General features: G+C 39.3%; 1 protein-coding gene across 1 annotated transcript in view; it reads left to right on the forward strand.

Annotated features, from left to right (window-relative positions):
* CPS1 (carbamoyl-phosphate synthase 1) overlaps positions 1-11,523 on the forward strand; it is a 188,391-nt gene extending 176,868 nt beyond the window's left edge. Inside the window, exons 35-38 of the mRNA XM_070737805.1 lie at positions 3,778-3,837; positions 6,924-7,036; positions 7,717-7,846; positions 11,201-11,523. Of these exons, the coding sequence (XP_070593906.1) occupies positions 3,778-3,837; positions 6,924-7,036; positions 7,717-7,846; positions 11,201-11,299 (402 nt within the window). The 3' untranslated portion in view covers positions 11,300-11,523. The remainder of the gene's footprint in view (positions 1-3,777; positions 3,838-6,923; positions 7,037-7,716; positions 7,847-11,200) is intronic.
* Positions 11,524-22,019: the final 10,496 nt, after the last annotated feature.

A 22,019-nucleotide genomic window follows, 5' to 3' on the forward strand; every position in this document is an offset into this window, starting at 1 on the left:
AGTTGAGAAGCTGCCCACTCTGTTGCATTAGACATTTATGTTTCTCTTAATTTAGAGAGCAGAAATGTCTTCTCAAGAAATGACCCTTGAAACTACAATTGGTTCATTTCCTTTACATATTCCTTGCTATATTTGTTAGGGTTTCTCAGTGTAAACCTATATCAAGAAATCCTCACTCTTTGTTAAAACTCAGGCAGCAGTGAAATGCTTTTAATTTGAAAGTCAGCATCTGCTGCCTTGGACCTGAATAAAGATCTGAATAATAGTAGAAAAGTCTTGCTAAACAACAGAATTAACTCACATAGAGGGGGGCATGGCCAAACTCTATGGTGACGCAGAGTTCCCCGTGCTCTGCGGGGGATTCTGATACCCACACTGCTTGGGAGACCTGGTTTGGTCAGAACCCAGTCAGAAGCCCAATAAAGAAGGGAGACACTGTCAGGTTTCCTGGGAGGGGTGGCAAACCCCCTAGGGAGCTGACAAAGAGGTCCTGACCAGCAACGCAGGGAAATGACTCATCGTCCTAGCCATGGCGGACACAACTGGCTGGATTGATAGTTTACAAAGATTGGAAGTCACTTGGGAAGGAAGATGTTTTAGAACTGTCTGAGAAAATATGAAATAGTGGACAATTTGTTATTGTCTTAAAGGAACATTGGCGCCATCTGTTCAGATTGAATTAACTTAAAATGAACTTTGAATGATTAAAGGCTTAAAATGGGCATTATACTTAAAGGAAGATAATTAAAATAGGTTGTGAAATAGAAATCTGTTTACAGCTGGATTTGTTGAAAATATTTGCAAATTGTGGTCTTGTAACTTTGACAATATGGAGCAAGAGGACTATATGGACATTGTAAATCTCCTTAAAGATTTAAAAAGATGCTTCCTGGAGTTTGCAGATTAAAAAAGAAACAGAGAAAGTATTAAAAGAGAATAAAGACTTTGAAAATATAATAACAAGGAATGAAAGTGGAGTGAACAAGAGACCAACAGAAAAGAGAAGCAGCACAGGTGGAAAAAGATGTGGAGATTCACAACGAGTTCTATAGTGAGAAAAAATAAGATATTGGAAATGGACAGATTAATGATTTTATTGAAATGCATGGTAATTATGATGATCACACTGAGCTTAATAGTGATAAAAAGAGAAGAGGGCAAGGATATAAACATTGGATAATATAAACTAAAATGAAGGAAAAATAGGGAAAAATGATTAAAAGGAATGAAAAAGAAGATTGATATTAACAATAGCTAGAAAGAGGAAAAAAGAGAGAGGGAAATAAGTACGGGGTGTAAAGGTAGTAGAAAGAAAAAAGAAAACAGAAACTTAGAAAAGTAGAATGGAAGCTTCAAAAAAATGGATGAATGCTTTATACACATAATTTAGCATATTTGTGAATATAGTTAATTATGATTGTTATTTGATTATTGATTACCTTATAATGATTTTTTACATAATGATTTTTTGGAAATTTGGGCTTCTAAATTATTAATATCTATTTGAAAATAATATTTGATGACAATTAATTTTGATACTGTTAATGAATAAGTTTTTACTTAAGTATTTAAATCTAAAACCTGTTGTTAGCCGCTCAGAGTCCTTTTGGAGTGAGTGGCATATAAATGCAATCAATCAATCAATCAATCAATCAATCAATCAACAAACAAACAAACAAACAAACAAACAAACAAACAAAATAAAACAATTATTTTAAAACTATTAATTATATAGTGATAATTATGGGAAGATATAATTGTATTATAGACTGGTATAAATTGGATTTGTTTAAATAAATTTAAAATGATATATTTGTAACAATAGATAGGAAGACATAGTTTAATGAATAATGAATGAATGTTTGAGTTTTGGAATGTGAATGATATCTGTTTTTCCTTGTATTGTAAAGGATATCAGTTAGATATAAGATAAAATATTTAATATGAATTGACAATAATAAGTAAATGTGGAATTTTTAGGGGCAGATGTGAAAATAGGGGTTAAGAAAAATGAATGATGACTAAGGAAGTAAAGAAATTAATGAAACATAAGCTTTAGATTTATTAAGCAAGAAAGAACAACTAGCAAAGGAAGTAAACAATAGCATTAAAACTTAATTGAAAGATGAAACAATTGGTGTAATCCGGGTGACAAAATTAGACAAAGACGGTAGCATGAGATTAATGACATATAATGAAGGTAATGGATATGGAATTAAGAAGTATTAATGATTATATTTAGTAGATGATATATGTTTATTAAGCTGAATTGAAGTATATGATAGGCTATGTATGTTTTCAGTGGGGAGAGAAATAATAATAATAATAATAATTATTATTATTATTATTATTATTATTAATTCAACTTCTATGCTGCCCAATCCCGAAGGACTCAGGGATAATAATAATAATATAATTAGAATCATCCCTTCAGGGAAGGATTTAGGGGGTGTAAGAGCAGAGTAGGAGAGAAGGAGAGAAAGGAGAGTAAGCAGAAAGGGATGCAAGAAGGAAGGAGGAGATGCTAGTAGGAAGGGGAGAGAGGATGTAAGAGGTAGTAGGAAGGAGAAAAAGAAGAGAAAGGAGAAGGGGAGGTAGAGAAGGGGGAAGGAGGAGGACATGGTAGTAGGAAAGGGGAGAGAAGGTGTAAGAAAGTAGGTATTAGAGGTGAATAGCCACCTGAGATAGAAAGAAGGGAGCAGAGGGGGAGAAGATTGAGATAGATTGAATAATAAAATTAAAATTGGAAGGTAACTGTAAAATTGTATTACTGTTTTGAAGCGATAATACTGTATATGCATATTAAGGTATATGTGATGTTATGTATGTTTTTGATGTTGAGAAAAATAATCTTTTTTTCAGAAAAAAGGAATTAATTCACATAATAAAAAATAATGTGGATGATGAGGATGACAACAACAATAATAAACGACAACTTTGTATTTCTACTTAAACTGACAGCCATCATTATTACAAAGGAGGTCCTAGGTGCCTCCTAGCTCTAAACCTTTATATTTGCATCACTGCATTTTCATTTTTTCACCAGCCATTTTCCACATGAGTTTACTTCTGTTCCTTTCATCAGTGCAAATAACAATAGTTAACAGAAGTGGCCTCTTGGGGAAATTGGAGTTAATAGGTGGGTACATAAAGTAGGGCAAGATGTACAGAGACCATCTCATGTATTAAGACATCATAATGGTACATAGTTATGAACATTTATATGCTAAAAGGAGGCTGTCTAGGCAGTCCTCCTGGCATAAACAGTATTTTACTAACTTGCATATTTCTGTTACAAAGCTTGCTTCATTTGGCACTTCTGGTATAAAGTATAGTTCATTTTTAGCCACTTTTGGCTCTTACTCCTTAAAGAGTAAGCTTCTAGATGTTATCATAAAGTAGAGAGACCTATACTTTTGTCAATTTCTATTAAATGTTTCAAATTAAATTTGAGCTTTCACAGGATATAGTCTCTGTTCTCGTCCTTCTGCCTGTTTTTCCTCTCCTCTTCTTCCTTTCCCTAAATTCCAGGGGTCAATGGGTGCTAGATCGGATAAAGAATTATGAACTTTCCTTGCCACTACAATAAAGCTCATGCACTGTATATCCTTCTATGACATTCATTTTTAAGAAGAGGCAGATGTCAAAGACTAACACAGAGCTTAACTGTGTACCCTGTGGTAAAAGCAGAGATTTCTTGTATATTGTGAATGATTCTCACTGCAAATGTTGTAGAACAAAAATGTTCTGCTTAGCTGATTTTTATTTTTCTTTCAGCATTCCTTCCGTCCAAAATTTCTTTATGAAGCAGAACAGCTGCATAGTCAAGGTTTCAAGGTAGGTTATTTGTTGTATGAGAACTCAGGAAAGGCTATTCTTCTTAAGCTAAGGGCTCATCCAGAATGATTTTGCTTTGCTCTGTCATCTCTTCATGTAAAACTCAATGAGTATAGGTGAAATACATAATAGAATCTGGAAACTTTGGGTAACAATAAGGCACATAGGCATTTTTTGGATTTATTCTGTGAACAGCTTCAAACATCTGGTTTAACTAATCAAATCCAAATCTCCCTACTCAGAGCAGGTATCAGATAGGCTAAACATTGTTTCTTCTACAGCAGATGTACCACATGTGTTTAGAAACATGCAAACTATAAGGAAAAGCTGTTCTGTGTGGGAAAACAGAGGAAATATTATCAATTTTCTGGAACTTCAGGTCTTGTAATAAGTACATATAATGATTTCATTATTATTAAGAGCAAGAAAAACTATATTGGCTAGACTGAAAAAATTAGCCCTTCTGCCTTTTATTTTTGTAAGCAATAATACGGCACTGTGAACATTGAGGTGCCCAATGGCTAAGTTCTTTTCTGACACCAATCAATACTTCCTTTTCACCTTTAAATAAGTCTGTTGTATCAGCTATTATACTGCCAGCTGGCAAAGGCTGAAATAACATGTGACAAAGTTACTTGCAATCTGTTTTGTAAAACACAAAATCCTGATTTGGCTCTTCGAAGTCCACTTGTTCAGTGCTGATATACAGATCTTGGTTCCACAGGCATAAGGGACAATATGCTATCCCTCATCTTTAGATTATATTCCCTTTATCCTATAAATAGAACAACATGAGCTTTCTGATCACCTCTGAGTTAAACTGTTATCCACCTGGGAATAAAAACTATATAATGACAGTGGGGAGAGAACGGCATTCTCCCCACTGTCAATCCTTGACCTGAATCTGTTTCCTGTTTCAGCTCACAAATTGGTTGCATTTTGTTTCCCATCTTGTTAATCAAAGTGATCAACTTTCCAGTCCACCTCTTTCAGAAAGTCAACTGCTGGTGGGAATCCATCCAATAATCACAACAGTGATGCAAAAAAACCAGGCTGAGAGGATGGCAAGTTTTCCATCCTGTTTTCAAACCAGGGATCTCCACTGAGTCTCCTGCTCCCATACGCTTAGGTGGCATTAAGAAATAAATGATGCACTATCCTGAAGTGGCCAATAGACTGAGGCTGACCCTCCTCTCAAGGATCATCAGACTGGCTCAGGGGTAAAATGCTCCAGGTTTGCTCATGCCTGTCGATCATTGGAGAGCCAGTCCCGAAGGGAGTGTGAGGCTCCGCCCACCTGCCCGGATGCCGTCATTTGGGTTCTTTTACCCTCTACGCATGCACAGAACACTTTGCACATGCACAGAGGGCAAAATTGAGGGTATCCTTGAAGAGTGTCCAGAGACTGCAGGTTGTCCAGAATGCAGCCGCGTGAGTCATTATGGGGGTACCTCGGTACATCCATAGAACACCAACGCTCCGCAAGCTGCACTGGTTACCGATTAGTCTACAGTCTTACTATTATATTGTATTTTTTTATATTGTTGTAAGCTGCCCTGAGTCCTAAGAGATTGGGTGACATAGAAGTCAAATGAATGAATGAATGAATGAATGAATGAATGAAACGAACGAACAAACGAATGAATGAACGAACCTAAATGGTGTTGTCTGGGCAGGTGGGCAGAGCCTCACACTCTCTGATGACTAACAAGTACAAGTGAACCAGGAGCATTTCACCTCTGGACTGTCTACCTATATCATGGACATTGAATGAAGTGCTTCAACTTGGCCATGGCATTAAAGTGCCACTGTTATCCTCTTAAGAGAATAGCACTATCACAGCTAAGGTTTTTATGTTGCCATAGACATACAGTAAGTGAGAAAAGGCCCACAAATATTTTTGGCATTTAAGCCACACGGCTTAAACATGTGAACAGATGAGAAGCGGGGGCAAATACAATAGTCATTCCCCACTGCATCCTTCTCTTTTCGTAGGTAGCAGCAGAAACTGTCTATCCATGTCACACTTGGTACAAGGAGGAACATGGGAAATCAATTTGTTCCTTACTTTACTTTCTCATCTGAAGTGTCTATGTGATTTAAAATTTCTTGACAACAGTTGTAGGCACCCAGATTCTTTCTCTCTTATTGGATGGTCCCATTAGAGAAGATACAGCAGGGATACGGATAGCCTTTATCACTTATCATCCTTGGGATCCTGGAACAAAAACTGTTCATGAAATCTTCAAGTGAACTCTGCCTAACAGCATGAAGTCTAATTCATATATAACAAGGACTCAATAGGCAGTTTTCAAAGTTTCAGGTCCTTTGGATAGGAGATTAATCTTTCTGTATAAACATTTCTAAGTAGGAGAAGAGCAATCTTCTAAAACAGGGACTGGTACAAGTCCTCAGCATGCCAAAACCTGGGCCAAGCAAACAAGCAAAGCCCATCCACAGAATGCAGGCATCACATGCCCCCTCTGGTCCATGGAAAAACCTCTCTCCACAGAACTGGTCCCTGATGCTTCAAAGGTTGGGCACTGTTCTAAAAGAAACCAATTCATTGATGGCATCCTTTATAATATCCAAATGTCAAACTTCCAATCCTGGAAGTTCTATATTATAGTCCAATCCAAGAGTCCAATCCAATAGTAGAAATAATAGAGCAATACTTCATTACTAAATCAGTAAAAAAAGGAATTCTTAATCATGGCTGAGCCTTAGTACTATGGATTTTTTTCTGGTTTATTTTTCCTTATCTTGTCATCTAATTTCTAACTGGAGGAGAGATAAATTAAATGGGTGGGGTTAGGATTAACATCCCAAACCATATTACAATATTTTATTTATTTATTTATTGGATTTGTATGCCGCCCCTCTCCGTAGACTCTTTTTAAAAACGCAGCAACTGATTCATACCCACTCAGGCTGCTGTCATTAAAACTCAACAGCAAGCTTGTCATTGATTTTCAGTTGCTCAATCTCCTATACTACCACTGACTGTTAAATGAAACCTTTTTTTCCTTATCATTACTCAGCATATACACACTTATGCATGTATGTACATAAATCTCTTTCTGCAGCTTTATGCTACACCAGCAACTTCAGCATGGCTCAATAGTAATGACATACCTGCTTCTCCAGTTGCCTGGCCTTCGGACGAGAATTCGGAACCCACACTTCCTGCAGTCAGACAGTAAGAGATCCAACAAACTGGATTCATAGTTGGGCAAAACTTTCATTAGAACCAGCAATGACAGAAAATGACTCATAAACTTTTGACTTTTTAAAGAATTCTTCATCAGAGAAATGGGCTCAATATAACTGGGTTTGTATTATCTGATCTGCCCACACCTACTTAGTATCAAATAGTAACTATTGAGCATTCTGAAATATTATTACCAATTATTATCTTCCTTGGTAAACTTACCAGTAGGTGGATTCCAGACTCTCATGAGCATGGAACTCTGAATCCAGTTAACTCTGCAGAAGCCACAGGTTTTCCCCTTCCCTGCCATTCCAATGGATCTATCATCCCAGATTAGTCTAAATTAAGCTGCTATTGTGCTTGTAATGGTTACAGCTAAGGCACAATTCTTATGGAGCTGAATATGGCTTAATGAGTTTGACACGTCTCTACTTTAACCCACTGCTGTGCTTATGTCTCACACTGTTTGCTTTTAAATTAGAACATCTTGAGTTGGACTGTAAGCAGTCAGTTTCAAGGTGCTTTAATACCTTTGAATCTAGTTTAGATTTGAAAAATAAACCCCAACTGAGTACAAAGATCTGTATTGATGGAATTCTAAAAAATGTATTTGATTTACTGGAGATAACTTTATTTGAGCTCTTAATCTCATATATGCTTCCTTTCAGGCTCATAAAGGATGGGACCATAGACTTGGTAATTAACCTTCCCAACAACAACACCAAGTTTGTGCAGGATAATTACCTAATCCGTAGGGCAGCTGTTGATGGTGGAATCTCTCTTCTCACTAATTTACAGGTATTTCTCATAGTCCCATTGAATTGGCTATTGCATCCTATTGAGTTATCCCTTTCTTTCTCCTGCTGCTGCTGCTGTATTGTATTTCACTATCTTGTCACTCTTAGTTTAAAAACCATTTTTATTTAATAAAAAGGCAGACTGCTGATTTTCAGAAAACACATATCCATAAGAGCTAATACACAGCAAAGAGATTGAAATCTGATCCAGAGATTTCTGGTGCATGTCTCTGCTGGATAGCCTTAGGCAAAACCTTCTCTTCCCCAAGCCTTATTCCTTAGCTGCAATACAGACCTAATGACAGCAGCCTATTTAACAGAATTGCTGATATAATTAGAACAAGAGAATGTATGTGAAGGCACACAATAGCAGCAGGGGAGCAAAGTTATTGCTCTCTTCCCCTTTCTTCATTCCTATGTACGTTGTCTGTGAGAGCACTTTACCTCTCTATCCCCCAGTGTTTGTCCTCTAGGCAATGTACAGCTCATAAGCATTTCAGAGAGAAAAAGAAACAGAAGAACCTTTCTCCCTCTCCTCTCTCTGCATCCTGCCAGGGTCGCTTTCTCTATCTCTACTTAGAAAAGGAAATGATAACATGGGCACTTCCACATGCCACACTCCTTACACTCAGATCTCCCCAAGCAATTTGAAATGGGCTGCCAATCCTTTTTGCCTCCCTTTTCTTGAATCCTATCAGCTTGTATTCCTTTTCACTTCACCAAAAGGAGCATGTGGGGAAAAAACCCCAAACATAATGCAATCGGTGTTTTGCTTAAACAAAGCAATAAACAATGTCCTCCATTCCCCACAAAAAAGAAATAAAGTAAATTGCAAGCTGTGCACATTATTTGCAAATGAACCTGAATGTTTTAATGGATGAAGCTGCCTTATTACTCAGCCATAATTCCTATTATAGATCCTATTATAAATTAGGAAGTTAGCATGATGTATCGTTGGTATTGCAAAACAGGCTCTTAATACAGTACACTACTTTCAATTTTGATTGTAGGCTGCAATTATGGCATATGGATCAATATGTTAAAAACAAAACACTGTACTCATTTTAGACTCTAGTAACTAGAGCCACACTATGCTAGAATAATACAAACCTTTTTAATACAAAAGGAGAAAAAAAGAATTAACTCACCAAATGGCCTGATGCTTTACATGTCTCCTTGTTTTCTGACCAAAAGAAGGATAAAATATAACTATTTTTAATTTTTCTCTGGGAGGCCTTCCAGAATGATGAAAACTTGCTGAGTGGGCAGAAAAGATAACTCTGATACTATGGCTGAAAAGATCTATAATACTGCTAGATGGCAGCATAAAGATAAAAGAAAACTAATTTTGAACTACCATAGAGGTCCCTTGTCCTTTTAGTGACTAACATGATAGGCATGGAAAATGCAGGAAATATTTCTCCAAGGGGAAATAGGGTATTTAAAGGCAGAAATAGGTAAAATAAATTATTCAGTTCATCTGCATTGCAAAAAGAAAGATTATTTGAGTTTCACTAAGCTCATTGGCTGAATTCATTTTATGCTCATCTGCTGAACTCAAATGAAATTGAAGATCTCTTTACATGCTTTGAACTAGCACAGAATCCTTAGGTAGCAAAGCCCTTTCTTTTTTGTAGAAGGAAGGAGCAAAGGGATTGGGAATTCCACATACATACATAAAAACATACATACATACATACATACATACATACATACATACATACATACATACATACATATCTATTACACCGCATCGTTTGTGGGTAAGCAACAGCATGCAAAATTTAGAAAAGGAACATTAGTAAAAAGAACCTGAAGAAATTAAAGATATGTGATAAGTAAATGAATAGAGAAAACAAACTAGTTTTCACAATACTACTTATATCTCTTCTTTCCTTTGAAAACATTTTGTTTCTTATCTATCGCATAGTTTGACTTGAACCAGAAAAAAAGTCTTAAATAAACAAAGTTACTTGAAATGTAGCAAGAAACGATAGAGAAAAGAGAAAAAAGAAAGAAAAATAACCAACTTTTTAAAAAGAATTAAATCACATGCAAACTTTGAATACTTTTTTTAAGGACCAAGTTTAAGCAGAAGATTTTAACTGGCTTTTGCAACATTTACTTATTTATTTTGACTTATAACCCCCTTTCTCCAGCAGTTCACAGAAGTCCATGTCATAGCTCCATGTCATTCAGTTTCTCTCCACAAAAATATTGTGAGATCTGAAAGAGAGTGACTGTCTCAATGAGTTTTCATGGTTGAAAGCAGAATTAGATCAGAATTTCCCTGGACCTAATCCAGTATCTTAACCACTGCAGCACATGGGGTCTCACCTCTTATTACAGTAGTAGGAAAAGGGAATTCTATGCCCATCACTACAGCATAACAGTAAACATAATTTCAGAATTTCTATCCCTTTTTTGCTTTTGGTCACAAGTTAGATTCTGGAATTTCATGTTACGCTACTGACATGTAGAACCATTGCTAAGGCAATGGTTGGATAAGAGACAGATTAGCTCACAAAAGGAATACAGACATGGAAAGTATCTCAAAAAGGGACACTTCCTACTTTCTTGAGCTATAAAGGTGGCGGGGGGAGGGGGAATATATTTTCAGACTTTCAGGATTCTATTGATATAACCACATAATAAGGTAGAATTAGTTCATCTGGGTGGGTTTCATGTCTAGCCAATTTAGCAAAGCTGATAGATAGAATTGGTATAGTATATAGCAAATTTTCAATAATTGCTTATGATATGATATGATATTTATTATATTTATTATATTTATTATATTATATTATAGTTTCCCATTTGGTGTTCAATTTAAACCTTTGGAGAGGGTGAAGCCTGGGTTTTTTGTTTGCTTGATTTAAGCAACCAAATTAAGGCTCAGCAGGTGGCATCTCTGGCCCACTGGGTCTGAACTTAGAACTTAAGTAGAATCAGAGTATACCAGGAAAGCAAGCTAGAGAAGGAATAGATGGGGGAGCATAACATCTCAGAAATTACTTCCATACTGTGCCAGGAAGAACCATATTGAAAGCACAAAGCATTCAGCTAAGCTCAAAGGAGACTGTATTTAAATCTTTCAAATGAGTTAGTTGTAATAAATGCAGCAAATCAGTCCTTCCTCCTTTAACCCCCCCTCCCAATCCTAAGATATAATGGTTATTGTATAAATTGAACACAGAATGAATTATCTTTTGCATCAGCCTTACAATAGATTCTCTTAATGGAAAAAAAAATCTGCTGAAAATAATTTATAAGTGACACTTAAATGGAATTTGCCTAATTCTCATTAATTTGTTTTGTTAAACATTTGTACTCCTCATGGATTTTATGGTTTTAGGTAGCAAAACTCTTCACTGAAGCTCTCCAGTATTCTGGAAACCTGGACTGTAAAAGCCTGTTCCACTATAGATGGTTGAATAGCAGCACTGGAGCATAGAAGAAACCAACTCCCAGCAATGAAGAAATGTCATTCCTGAATGAGATTTTTTTTAAAATTCTGTAAATCCTAATGTCAATTAATCTCTTTGCATCCAGTATTTTATCTTCTTTGGAGCTTTCCAAAACTGGATTTGTACTGCCATCATGACAGCAACCATCAAATTCATCTTTAGCCACCAGTAGATTAAGCTGGCCACATCCAGGTGATAAGAATTGAGATGACTTACAACAACAAAAAAACCCCTAGAAAACCCTCTAATTTTTGCTGTATGGGTAATTTGGAATTTTGCAACTTGGATATGGCAACTATGAATAAAACATGATTATTCCAACATATTTCAGAAATAAAAAGGTTATGTTCTTGAACTTTATTTCTCTATGGGATGACTTAATTCCAAAGTATCTTGAATATTGATTAAGTATGTGAAAAAATAAAATCAGTAGTTGTTGTAATTGTTTTAATATTCTAAATTCTAAGTATTCTAGTACAGGCAGATCTGTTTTGAGGAGAATTCAAGGCAACTTGCAGAGGGATTTTCCATGGTTTTATGTCCAGAGTAATAATCCTTTGAGGTAAGTTGTGTTGAAAGAGCTTGATAGGTCCTACATATAGTCTACATAACCAATAGTCTAGCATAGTGGTGGTGAACCTTTTTTTTCCTCGGGTGCTGAAAGCGCATATGCGCATGCTATCACACATGCGTAAGTGCCCACATACATAATTCAATGCCCGGGGACAGTGGAAATGATCTCCCCTGCTCCCCTGGAGGCCCTCTGGAGGCCTGAAACAGCCCATTTCCCAAACTCTGGTGGGCCCAGTAGACCGTTTTCACCCTCCCCAGGCTCCAGAGGCAAAAATACCCTCCCCTATCCCCACGGAGACTCTCTGGAAGCTGAAAATGCCCTCCCAGAGCTTCAAAATTCAGCTGCCCGGCACACACATGCACATTGGAGCTGAGCTAGGGTAACAGCTCACGTGCCAGCAGAAATGATTCCACGTGCCGCTTGTGGCACCTATGCCACAGGTTTGCCATCACTGGTCTAGCATTTAGATTTATATACCACTTCACAGTGCCTTATAGCTCTCTCTAAGTAGTTTACAGAGAGTAAGTATATTGCCCGCTGCAATCTGGGTCCTCATAGGGGGGAAGGCTGAGTCTACTGTGATTTGATTTGCCAAACTGCTGGCAGCCGGTGATCAGCAGAAGTAGCTTGCAGTACTGCGCTCTAACCACTGCATCACTGAGGCTCTGTACTTGCTTCCTCACTACTGGAAGACAGTTATCATGTACCCCCCACAAACCTTATCTTTGTTAGGAAAGACATATTTAGCTCCCTCAACTGTTCATCATTTTAATCTGCAGGCAATTTCTCATCTGTGATGTTCTTCTCTGCACATTTCCTAGAGTCTCAGCAATTTTTCTTTATTAGGGTGACCAGAACTAGATGCAATATTCCAAGTGTACCTTCATGATATAAAATGGTATTATCACTTCTAGTGATTTAGATGCTTTCACTCTCTTTGGCATAAAATGTGAAATTGCATAAGTTACTAGAGATTCCAATTTTAACAAAAAAGCTACATTCATTTCTCTCCCCAACCCCCTTCCCCAGTCACTGTTTGCTGGGACACTGTTTGCTCCTTTGGTCAAAGAACCTGTTCCTGCTGGTTTGAAAATATTCCTTTGCTTTTTTTTTTGGAAGATTCACCTTGTATATTCCTTCAGCAATCGGGGATACTTTCAGAAAATTCACAAGGTGTAGTTCAGAGCCATCATTTGAGTGTCATGTACTCTTAATCTATTTTCTTACCACCATGACTCATTCTGAAGAATTTCCTGCCCTCTCTTTTACAGCCAGTAATCAGCCTTCTACCACTTGATTTACCTCAGCAATATCGCAATCACTTGCTACTGAATATGATGAATGTGACAGGAACTCTTTCAAATAAAATGATGACAATTCCACTTTTAGGTAACAGCTGATGGCAGATAATACAGCTTTTTTTGTTTGTTTTTCATCTTGAATTGGCTCTCTGTCTTCTATACATTTGAGGCCTGATCCCAATTTATTTCATTATGTTGCATTGCAATTCCTCCACAAGTCTCCTTTGTAATTAAAAGCTATTCAAGTAAGAAGATTTGAGCCTATGCCAACCTCACAAAACAAAGGAGTTCAGAATACTTGTTGCTGTTCAGTCATTTAGCCTTTTTCCAGCTATTTGTATCTATGAATACTTTCTCACTTGGATTTTCTTGCCAGTAACAGCTTCACTGAGGTCTTGTAAAGCTTACATGCATATTCCTTGTAAAGATGGAGAAATTTACATTACACACACACACACAAAATATCTTAGACAAGGATTGAAACAATTCCAGTTAAAAGTCCATATCAACTTAAATAGACCAATGACTGATCTTATATGTCCCTATTTTGTTTGCCCTGGTCAAGTGACTACTTGGAAGTATGGGGAGGAGTAGGTGAGTACACCTTCAGTTTAAATTAATCATATTAAAAAGGAGGATTAAATTTCCACAAGAGTGTGGCAGGCTGTACATAGGGCTTCCCTTAAAGATCACTTCATAGCTATAGCTATTCATTCATTCATTCATTCATTCATTCATTCATTCATTCATTCATTCATTCATTCATTCATTTGATTTGTATGCTGCCACTCTCCAAGGACTATTTGCAAACCCCTTTGCCACATAGGCCGGGAGGGGTCCGCCTGTCCTTTCAGGCCTCTGCTCTCATCAGCAAAGGGCCTAAGTAGGCCTTTGCTGCCAAGAATGGAGGCCTGGATGCACATAGCCGTCCTGGATTCTGTTCTTGTCGGCAAAGGCTTTTTGCAAAAACATCAGGAGCCTATAGGGATGCAATCTCTCATCCCTGTAGGGCTTGGCAAGTCATTGTGACAGAGTCTGGAGAAGAGACAGCTTCATTGATCAATGAGATCTAGCTAAGATAAGTGACCTGGCTGGGCAGGATCAGGGGAGAAGCATGAGATATCTCAGTGGATCAGGGAAAGCACTAGCCCCCCACCCCCATGGCCTTCCTTGCCTGAGATACCTCATGTGCACTTAACGACCCCCACATTCGATTAGCAAATGCATAGGGAAAGCAAGGAGTGATCATGTTTAACTTATGAATCCTCAGGTTACGACAGTCTCCATCACTGTTCCCTGTAAGCTGCGCGGGTAAGCGCGCGCACACTCCAAAATACCCCCTGCGCACCCTTTTCCTCGGTCGTGCGCTCCCCATCCCCCTGCCAGCCCACGGAGGGGGAGAGCGGGCGGGGAGGGGGGCAGTAGAAGGGAGCCGTGGCCGCCCCTGCCTTTCCATGGTGCCTCCGTCCCCCTCGCGCTCCTGGCCTCTCGGCCCTGCCCCCCGCCCACCCAATCCGCCCCCTCTCCTCCTCCGCCACCCCCTGCCTTGGGGCGCGACTTCTCTCATGGCGGCCGCAGCTGCGGCTGCGGCTTCAGCTTCTCGGGATGAAAGCGCTCCCAGCCAGGGGGCTGCGAGAGGGGCGGGGTGGGCTTTCCCAAAACGAACGGAGAAAGCCCTCTCTCGTAGCCCCCTGGCTGGGAGCACTTTTGCTGCGAGAGAGGGCTTTCTCCGTCCGTTTTGGGAATGCCCGCCCCACCCCTCTCGCAGCCCCTTCGCTGGGAGTGCTTTCATCCCAGACTTCCAGCAAGGGGGCTGCTTCATTACCGAAGCCTGGCCGACTTTTCCCTGCTGCTGGATCCGTTTTTTCTTCATGGCGCAAAGCCACACAGTTCCGGGTGCTGGGGACGCCTGAGAGGGAGAGGGGGTTGATGGTTGCTGCCTCTTAGCTGCAGAGCCGGGCAAAGGCGAAGACAACGGTGCCCTCCACTCTCTCTCCGTCTCTCTCTCTCTCTTTTTCGCTCCTTTGCCGGCGTGGTGAATGAGAGAGAAAGAGAGAGAGAGAAAAAGGAGGGGAGAGAGAATGAGAGAGGAAGAAAGCAAGAGAGAAAGAGGGAAAGAAAGCAAGAGAGAAAGAGGGGGAAGGAGGGAGAGGGAAAGACATAGAGGGAGGGAAGGAGGGAGATAGAGCAAAAAAGAGGAAGGAAGGAAGAGAAAGGAAGAGGGATGGAGAGAGGGGGGGAAAGAAAGATGAAGGAAGGGAGAGAGAGATAAAGGGGGAGGGACAGATAGAAATCGGGGAGAGGGTGCAGTTAGATAGGGAGAGGGAAAAGGAAGGGCTTGGAGAAAGGCAGGGGGAGAGAAAGATAGAAAGGAAAGAGGGAGGGAGAGATAGTAAGGAAAGAGGGAGGGAGGAAAGGGAGGGAGAGATAGAAAGGAAAGAGGGAGAAAGGAAAGAAGGACACAGAGATAGAAAGAAAAGCAGGAGAAAGGAAAGAGGGAGGGAGGGAGAGATAGAAAGGAAAGAGGGTGGGAGGAAAGAGGGAGGGAGAGATAGAAAGGAAAGAGGGAGGGAGAGATAGAAAAGAAAGGGAGGGAGAGATACAAAGGAAAGAGGGAGGGAGGAAAGAGGAAGGGAGAGATAGAAAGGAAAGAGGGAGGGAGAGATACAAAGGAAAGAGGGAGGGAGGGAGAGATACAAAGGAAAGAGGGAGGGAGGAAAGGGAGGGAGAGATAGAAAGGAAAGAGGGAGGGAGGAAAGAGGGAGGGAGAGATACAAAGGAAAGATGGAGGGAGGAAAGCAGGGGGGAGAGATAGAAAGGAAAGTGGGAGGGAGAGATAGAAAGGAAAGAGGGAGGGAGGAAAGAGGGAGGGAGAGATACAAAGGAAAGAGGGAGGGAGGAAAGGGAGGGAGAGATACAAAGGAAAGAGGGAGGGAGAGATAGAAAGGAGGGAGAAGGGGTAGTAGGATAGGGAGAGGGAAAAGGAAGAGCTTGGAGAAAGGCAGGGGGAGAGAAAGATAGAAAGGAAGGGGGGAGAGATAGAAAGGAAAGAGGGAGAAACGAAAGAGGGATGGAGAGATAGAAAGAAAAGAGGGAGAAAGGAAAGAGGGAGGGAGAGATAGAAAGGAAAGAGAGAGGGAGGGAGAGATAGAAAGGAAAGAGGGAGGGAGGGAGAGATAGAAAGGAAAGAGGGAGAGATAGAAAGGAAAGAGGGAGGGAGGAAAGAGGGAGGGAGAGATACAAAGGAAAGAGGGAGGGAGAGATAGAAAGGAGGGAGAGGGGGTAGTAGGATAGGGAGAGGGAAAAGGAAGGGCTTGGAGAAAGGCGGGGAGAGAAAGATAGAAAGGAAGGAGGGAGGGAGAGATACAAAGGAAAGAGGCAGGGAGAGATACAAAGGAAAGAGGGAGGAAGGAAAGAGGGAGGGAGAGATAGAAAGGAAAAGGGAGGGAGGAAAGAGGGAGGGAGACAGAAAGGATAGAATTATGGATGCAAGAACTCGCTCGTGTGATAGCACGCACCCACACTTTCTTTCTTTCTTTATTCATTCATTCATTCATTCATTCATTCATTCATTCATTTATTTATTTATTTATTTATTTATTTATTTATTTATCTATACTTATATGCCGCCCAGACACTATACTTTTCCTCTCACCCCGAAAAAAAATTAGAGGGAACACTGGTCTCCATTACATCTAGAAGATATAGAAGACTAAGCCAGAGGACCAAAAAAAATGCAACCACAAAAAGGGTATAGCAAGACAATGATACACAATGATACAGTTTCTGATTCTGTTTATAAATTGGAGTGTTCTTATTTATATATTTGAAGCCACATATAAATCAGTCCCATTGTACAGGCTACATAAGACCAAATGCAATAAGCCAATGTATATGGATATATAGTGATATATGGAGACATATATGGAAAAAAAGGCCCAATAGGCACTATACTAATGATACATGTGATGGTATTGTGAATCAATGCATCTAACCACATATTGTGTGTAAACTAATAATTTTTACATGCATAAACACTTTTACAATATTTCCATTATGCTGTTCAATAAAAAGAAATTGTTGCATATCACCTAGAGTTACTCTCCATGACATGTACAGCCATTCACCACAGCCTATTCATCGCTGCTGCCACCGCCCATTCCCCACCACCGATGCTGCCCATTCACCACTGCTACTGCAGCCTGTTTGCCCCCACGGCCAATTCTAGGTTAGGTGATCAGTACCGCCTCGCCCCCCCCCCCACATAGATATTTCCTTCCACTTTGGGGGAGGGGAGAATGTGCATCTTACACTCCAAAAAATATGGTAAGTTTGATTAATAAATAAAATTAAATAAACAGGAAGTATATTTCAGATGTTCCAAGAGGTCCAACACATGGATTTTCAAAGTCTGTCCTACATCACCAAGAGGAAAAAGCAACACATGTGGAAGGAAATTAAAAAAATGTCAGTCTGCAAAGCAGACAGGACATGAGGTTGGCGCATGCAGTCATGAAATATTAGAACTAGAGGTAAAAAGTAATTTATTGCTTTTGGTATAGTCAGAATGGAAGAGGGAATCTATCTACATGGCTTAACTGCCTTAGCTGCATGCTACTTACAGAAATCTCTTGCTGTAAATGTAAAGCTGTCAGAGGTTGACAGTTTCTTAGTTTGCAGTTTTGTGAATAAAGAATTTGAACTAGTTCACAAGACAGTTCTTTTGTGCTGTGATTTTCTCTGTCTGAAAACAATTACAATCCCTTCCCACTGCTGTGGCAAGTCTTTCTGGTAGGAAATAGCTAGCTAGGTGCTAGAAGCTGTGATGACCCAGGGCATGGCACAGAGATAACACAAACAGCTGGCTGTTCAAACCAGTACTTTTAGTGCTCCAAATCTCCCCCAAACAAATCTCAAACAGCTTCTGATCACAATTAGTCCAGCCCAGTGCTGTCTGCACCAAGACTACATGGCAATAAACCCCAAATTTATCTAGCAAAACAAGAACAAAGCAAGGAGTTCATGGAGATACAGATAATCAATCCAGAAAACCACACAGGAATGCAAGGATTCTTGGCAAGTTCAAAAATTGGCACACAATGCTCCAGGAACTCAGTGTTTGTTCCCAACAAGTGCCTTTCCCCACAGCATCTCCTTAAGTCTCACTCTCATAGTGGTGGGGTACTCTTCTCATGTGTTGCCTCCTCTATCTGAGCTGATGCCACCTCCTCTGCATTCTTCAAGCTCATCAGAAGGGGGTGGTTCATGCTCCTTGGCTGAGGTTTGTTCCTACCTGCAGGCCTTGCTAATTCCAAACAGCCTGGCCTGGCCGGACTCTGCCCTTCCCCAGTTTCCTCCAAGGCCAATGGAGCTGCCCTCTCACTTGCTGTCAGTTCTTGTTTCAGCTCATATTCCACCAGAGAGTCAGGGGCATGACATAAACCTTCTTGTAAGGATAGTCCCCAATTTAAGAATGACCATTCCCTAAACTCATTGAATTTGTATTTAAATTGTAACTTACAAACTGCCAATTTCTAAAAATGGTGGATGGTGTTGTCCTTCCTTGACCCAATGAACTGCAATGCTTCCAGGAAATGCTAAAAACTGCTGAAAACAGAAAGTACATTAAAAATACATGGTTTCAATATTTCCAAAAGCATTGTGTGGCTTCAGTGCTTCCTTGACTCCAGGAAGGATAGCTGTGTCTGACATTTTTACTAATAGGCAGCCTGTTCATATCTAAAGGCTGTCCTTCAATCAGACTTTCCTAACATGGGAACTGCCTGCAATGTATTTCTTGAAAATCAATCTTCATTATTATAAAATATGCTACATAAATCATTGTTCAGGTTGGATTTCTGCTCTTTGGACCATACATGGGGAACACTTCAACCTCCAGCCTAAGTCAGTGATGGCGAGCCTATGGCGTGTGTGCCACAAGTGTCAAGTGGAGCCATATCGGTGGGCATGTGAGCTCAGGTGCGTGTTGAATGCCGTTTTCACCTTCCCCAAGCTCCTAGAAAGGTTCTGAAGCCTGGAGAGAGACAAAATTGGGCATGCCATTGCATGCTGGGAGCGAGGGGGTATGTCACGTGCACATACGCTGGGGAGATCTCATGGAATTATGAGTGTGGGCACGTGCACACACAAACTCCCCCTCCCAAGCTCCCCCCTTTTGGCACACAAACCAAAAGAGGTTCGCCATCACTGGCCTAAGTCATATTTGTTATTTTTCTGAGTTTTTCATTGCCTGACCCAAGTTCTGCAATTCCAGGTTATTTGTCTGTATTATTTCATGTTAAATAAAAGGCATTTGGAATAGTGTGCAAATTCCATCATAATTTTATGTCAGGCATCTGTTTATTACAGAACATGAACCCCTATCTGTTTCTTTGTCTGCTGTACATAATCTTTTTGTAAAAAATACAGGACCTATTTTAGAGCTGTGCTAAAACCTTTCCCTCTGCGTCAAAAAAAATATTCCTTAACTTTTAATACAGGGTAGAATTACTTGAGTTTATCAGTGAATGATACTTGTCAAATTGAATATTTTCCCCAAGTCTCCAGATTGTAGGGAATAAATAGCTTATCTGAACTTCATAGTTAATTTCTAGAGTACTTTAAGGACAATACAAAGTGCAAAGCACTAACAAAATAACTTTTCCATCAACCATATATAGAGAGACATTTTCTTGATTTGCTTATTGTCTGTAGAATATCTTCCAGGAAAGCAAAATGGAAGAAAGGAGTTGTAAACCCTGCTTACACCTCATCTTCCTTTACCTACACAGCTGAAAATACTTGAAACAGTTTGTACAGTGTCCATAGCCTCTCATACAAAGGAGGAGGAAATTAGCTGAAAAACAGATGAGGGTTGAATGCTCACTAATGGCTTGTTAATTGCATACCAGCATTGCCATTTTGTGTGCGTGCCAAACTTCCTGCAGGCACAGGTGCTCTCAGCACACTATCCATAGGTAATCACCTCTTTAATTATACACTATACCAAAGTCTCTCTGGCAACAACAATCTTGTGGTTCTTTATGGCCATCTCACTTTTTGTTCTAATTCACACAGAAAAGGGGGGGGGGGGGTTATTTACCTTTCTTTTGCTAAATGAAGCAGTATGTTTTAGAAAATCTTCCCTTCCTTTGCATAAGCAACATTGAATACTGAGGAAAAGAATAATTTTTGTCCTCAACTAGTGATCTAAAATTGTAGCTGTGTTCCACTATCTCCTCCTTCAGGAACATGGCTGAAAAAGGACTCTGAGAAGACTTGTACTCACAGCTATTGAAAGTAACACCATAGAGTAAGTGGGGCGGGGGGGGGGGGGGAGAAGGGAAAGGCAAGGCAAGCTGTTCTCTTTATTGTACCGTCTTTTTCTCTCATAAAAGTAGCTGAGCTTTTAAAAATAACTTTTATTCCACATGGGAAAATTGATGCAACTATAATGAATATAGTAAAGCAAATTACCTAGGCATTTTGGTCAACTGTAGAGAGGGTAGACAATAATGAACTTTCTGAGGATGGGAAATAATGATAAAGCAGATTTTTATCCATATATCATTTATAAGGTAAGAGTCAGAAGTAACATAAATGATATGCTCTTACTTAAATACAGCTAGTCCAGTAAAAGCTCTCTGGAGAAAGGAGAAATCATGAGATTGCCCACATGTATTCCTCATAAATAGACTGCAGGAATTGAGGTTTTTGCAGTTGACTTGTGAGCCGAAGTGCTGAGAGTTAAGGAATTCCATATAAGCTCACAGTTGTAAACGTAAGCTATATAGATATAAAGCTCAATTGAATCACATTTCTTAATCTACAAACTAAATGTAAATTGCTCCAAACTTGACTGCAGAACTTATGACTTCAGCAACAGAGTGATCTTCCCCTAACCCCAAAACCTTCAACCTTAAATTATCTACTGTTGACCTCTCCCCTTTTCTAAGAAGTCTGTAAGGGGCGTGCATAAGCACACTATTGTGCTTGCCGTCCTGTCCTTCTGTCCTATTATCCTTTTTAATCCCTTTTTTACACTTTGTTACATTAATACAAACTAGAACTCTCTGCTTGTTTGACAAATATAATAAATAAATAAAATTAATTAATTAATTAATCATTTTTGAAATACTTTTCTAATTTATTTATTTATTATTAATTGGACTTGTATGCTGCCCCTCTCGATGGACTTGGGGCGGCTAATCATATGCACTTGGTTAGTTTTCATTTTAACAAAAGTTTTAATACAAGTTTAAAGACCTAGAAAAATTTACTTTTACAATAAACAGCAAAAATGTGTTTAGAGTGTTAATTTTGGAAAGACTAAGAGTTCATATGGAATTGAAATAAGATTTGAAATTAAATATAGGAATCCTTGCAATGACATATTGTTGTTATTTAGATTCATTAAGAGGGAAAAAAACATGATAGGGCAAATCTTTGAAGGTTGGGACACAATGGAGCAAAATACTGTATTGTACTTTTAACAATTGATGTTTTGAAATAAGATTTGAAATTAAATATAGGAATACTTCCAATGGCATATTGCTGTTATTTAGATTCCTTAAGGGGAAAAAACCCATGATAGGATAAATCTTTGAAGGTTGGACACAATGGAGCAAAATATTGTACTTTTAACAATTGAAGTTTTGAAGGATATTTGTGAACAATGGTCTGCTCACTTTTAGGGATGTTTGTCATCAGAGATCAGTGATGGCGAACCTTTTTCTTCTTGTGTGCTAAAATGGGAGTTTGTGTGCACTTATGCCAGCACACAATCCCCACAAGTGCACCATACTGTGCAGGCGTGCATCCCTCTACACGCAC

The sequence above is a fragment of the Erythrolamprus reginae genome, chromosome 1, assembly GCF_031021105.1.
Source record: "Erythrolamprus reginae isolate rEryReg1 chromosome 1, rEryReg1.hap1, whole genome shotgun sequence".
Taxonomy (NCBI): domain Eukaryota; kingdom Metazoa; phylum Chordata; class Lepidosauria; order Squamata; family Dipsadidae; genus Erythrolamprus; species Erythrolamprus reginae.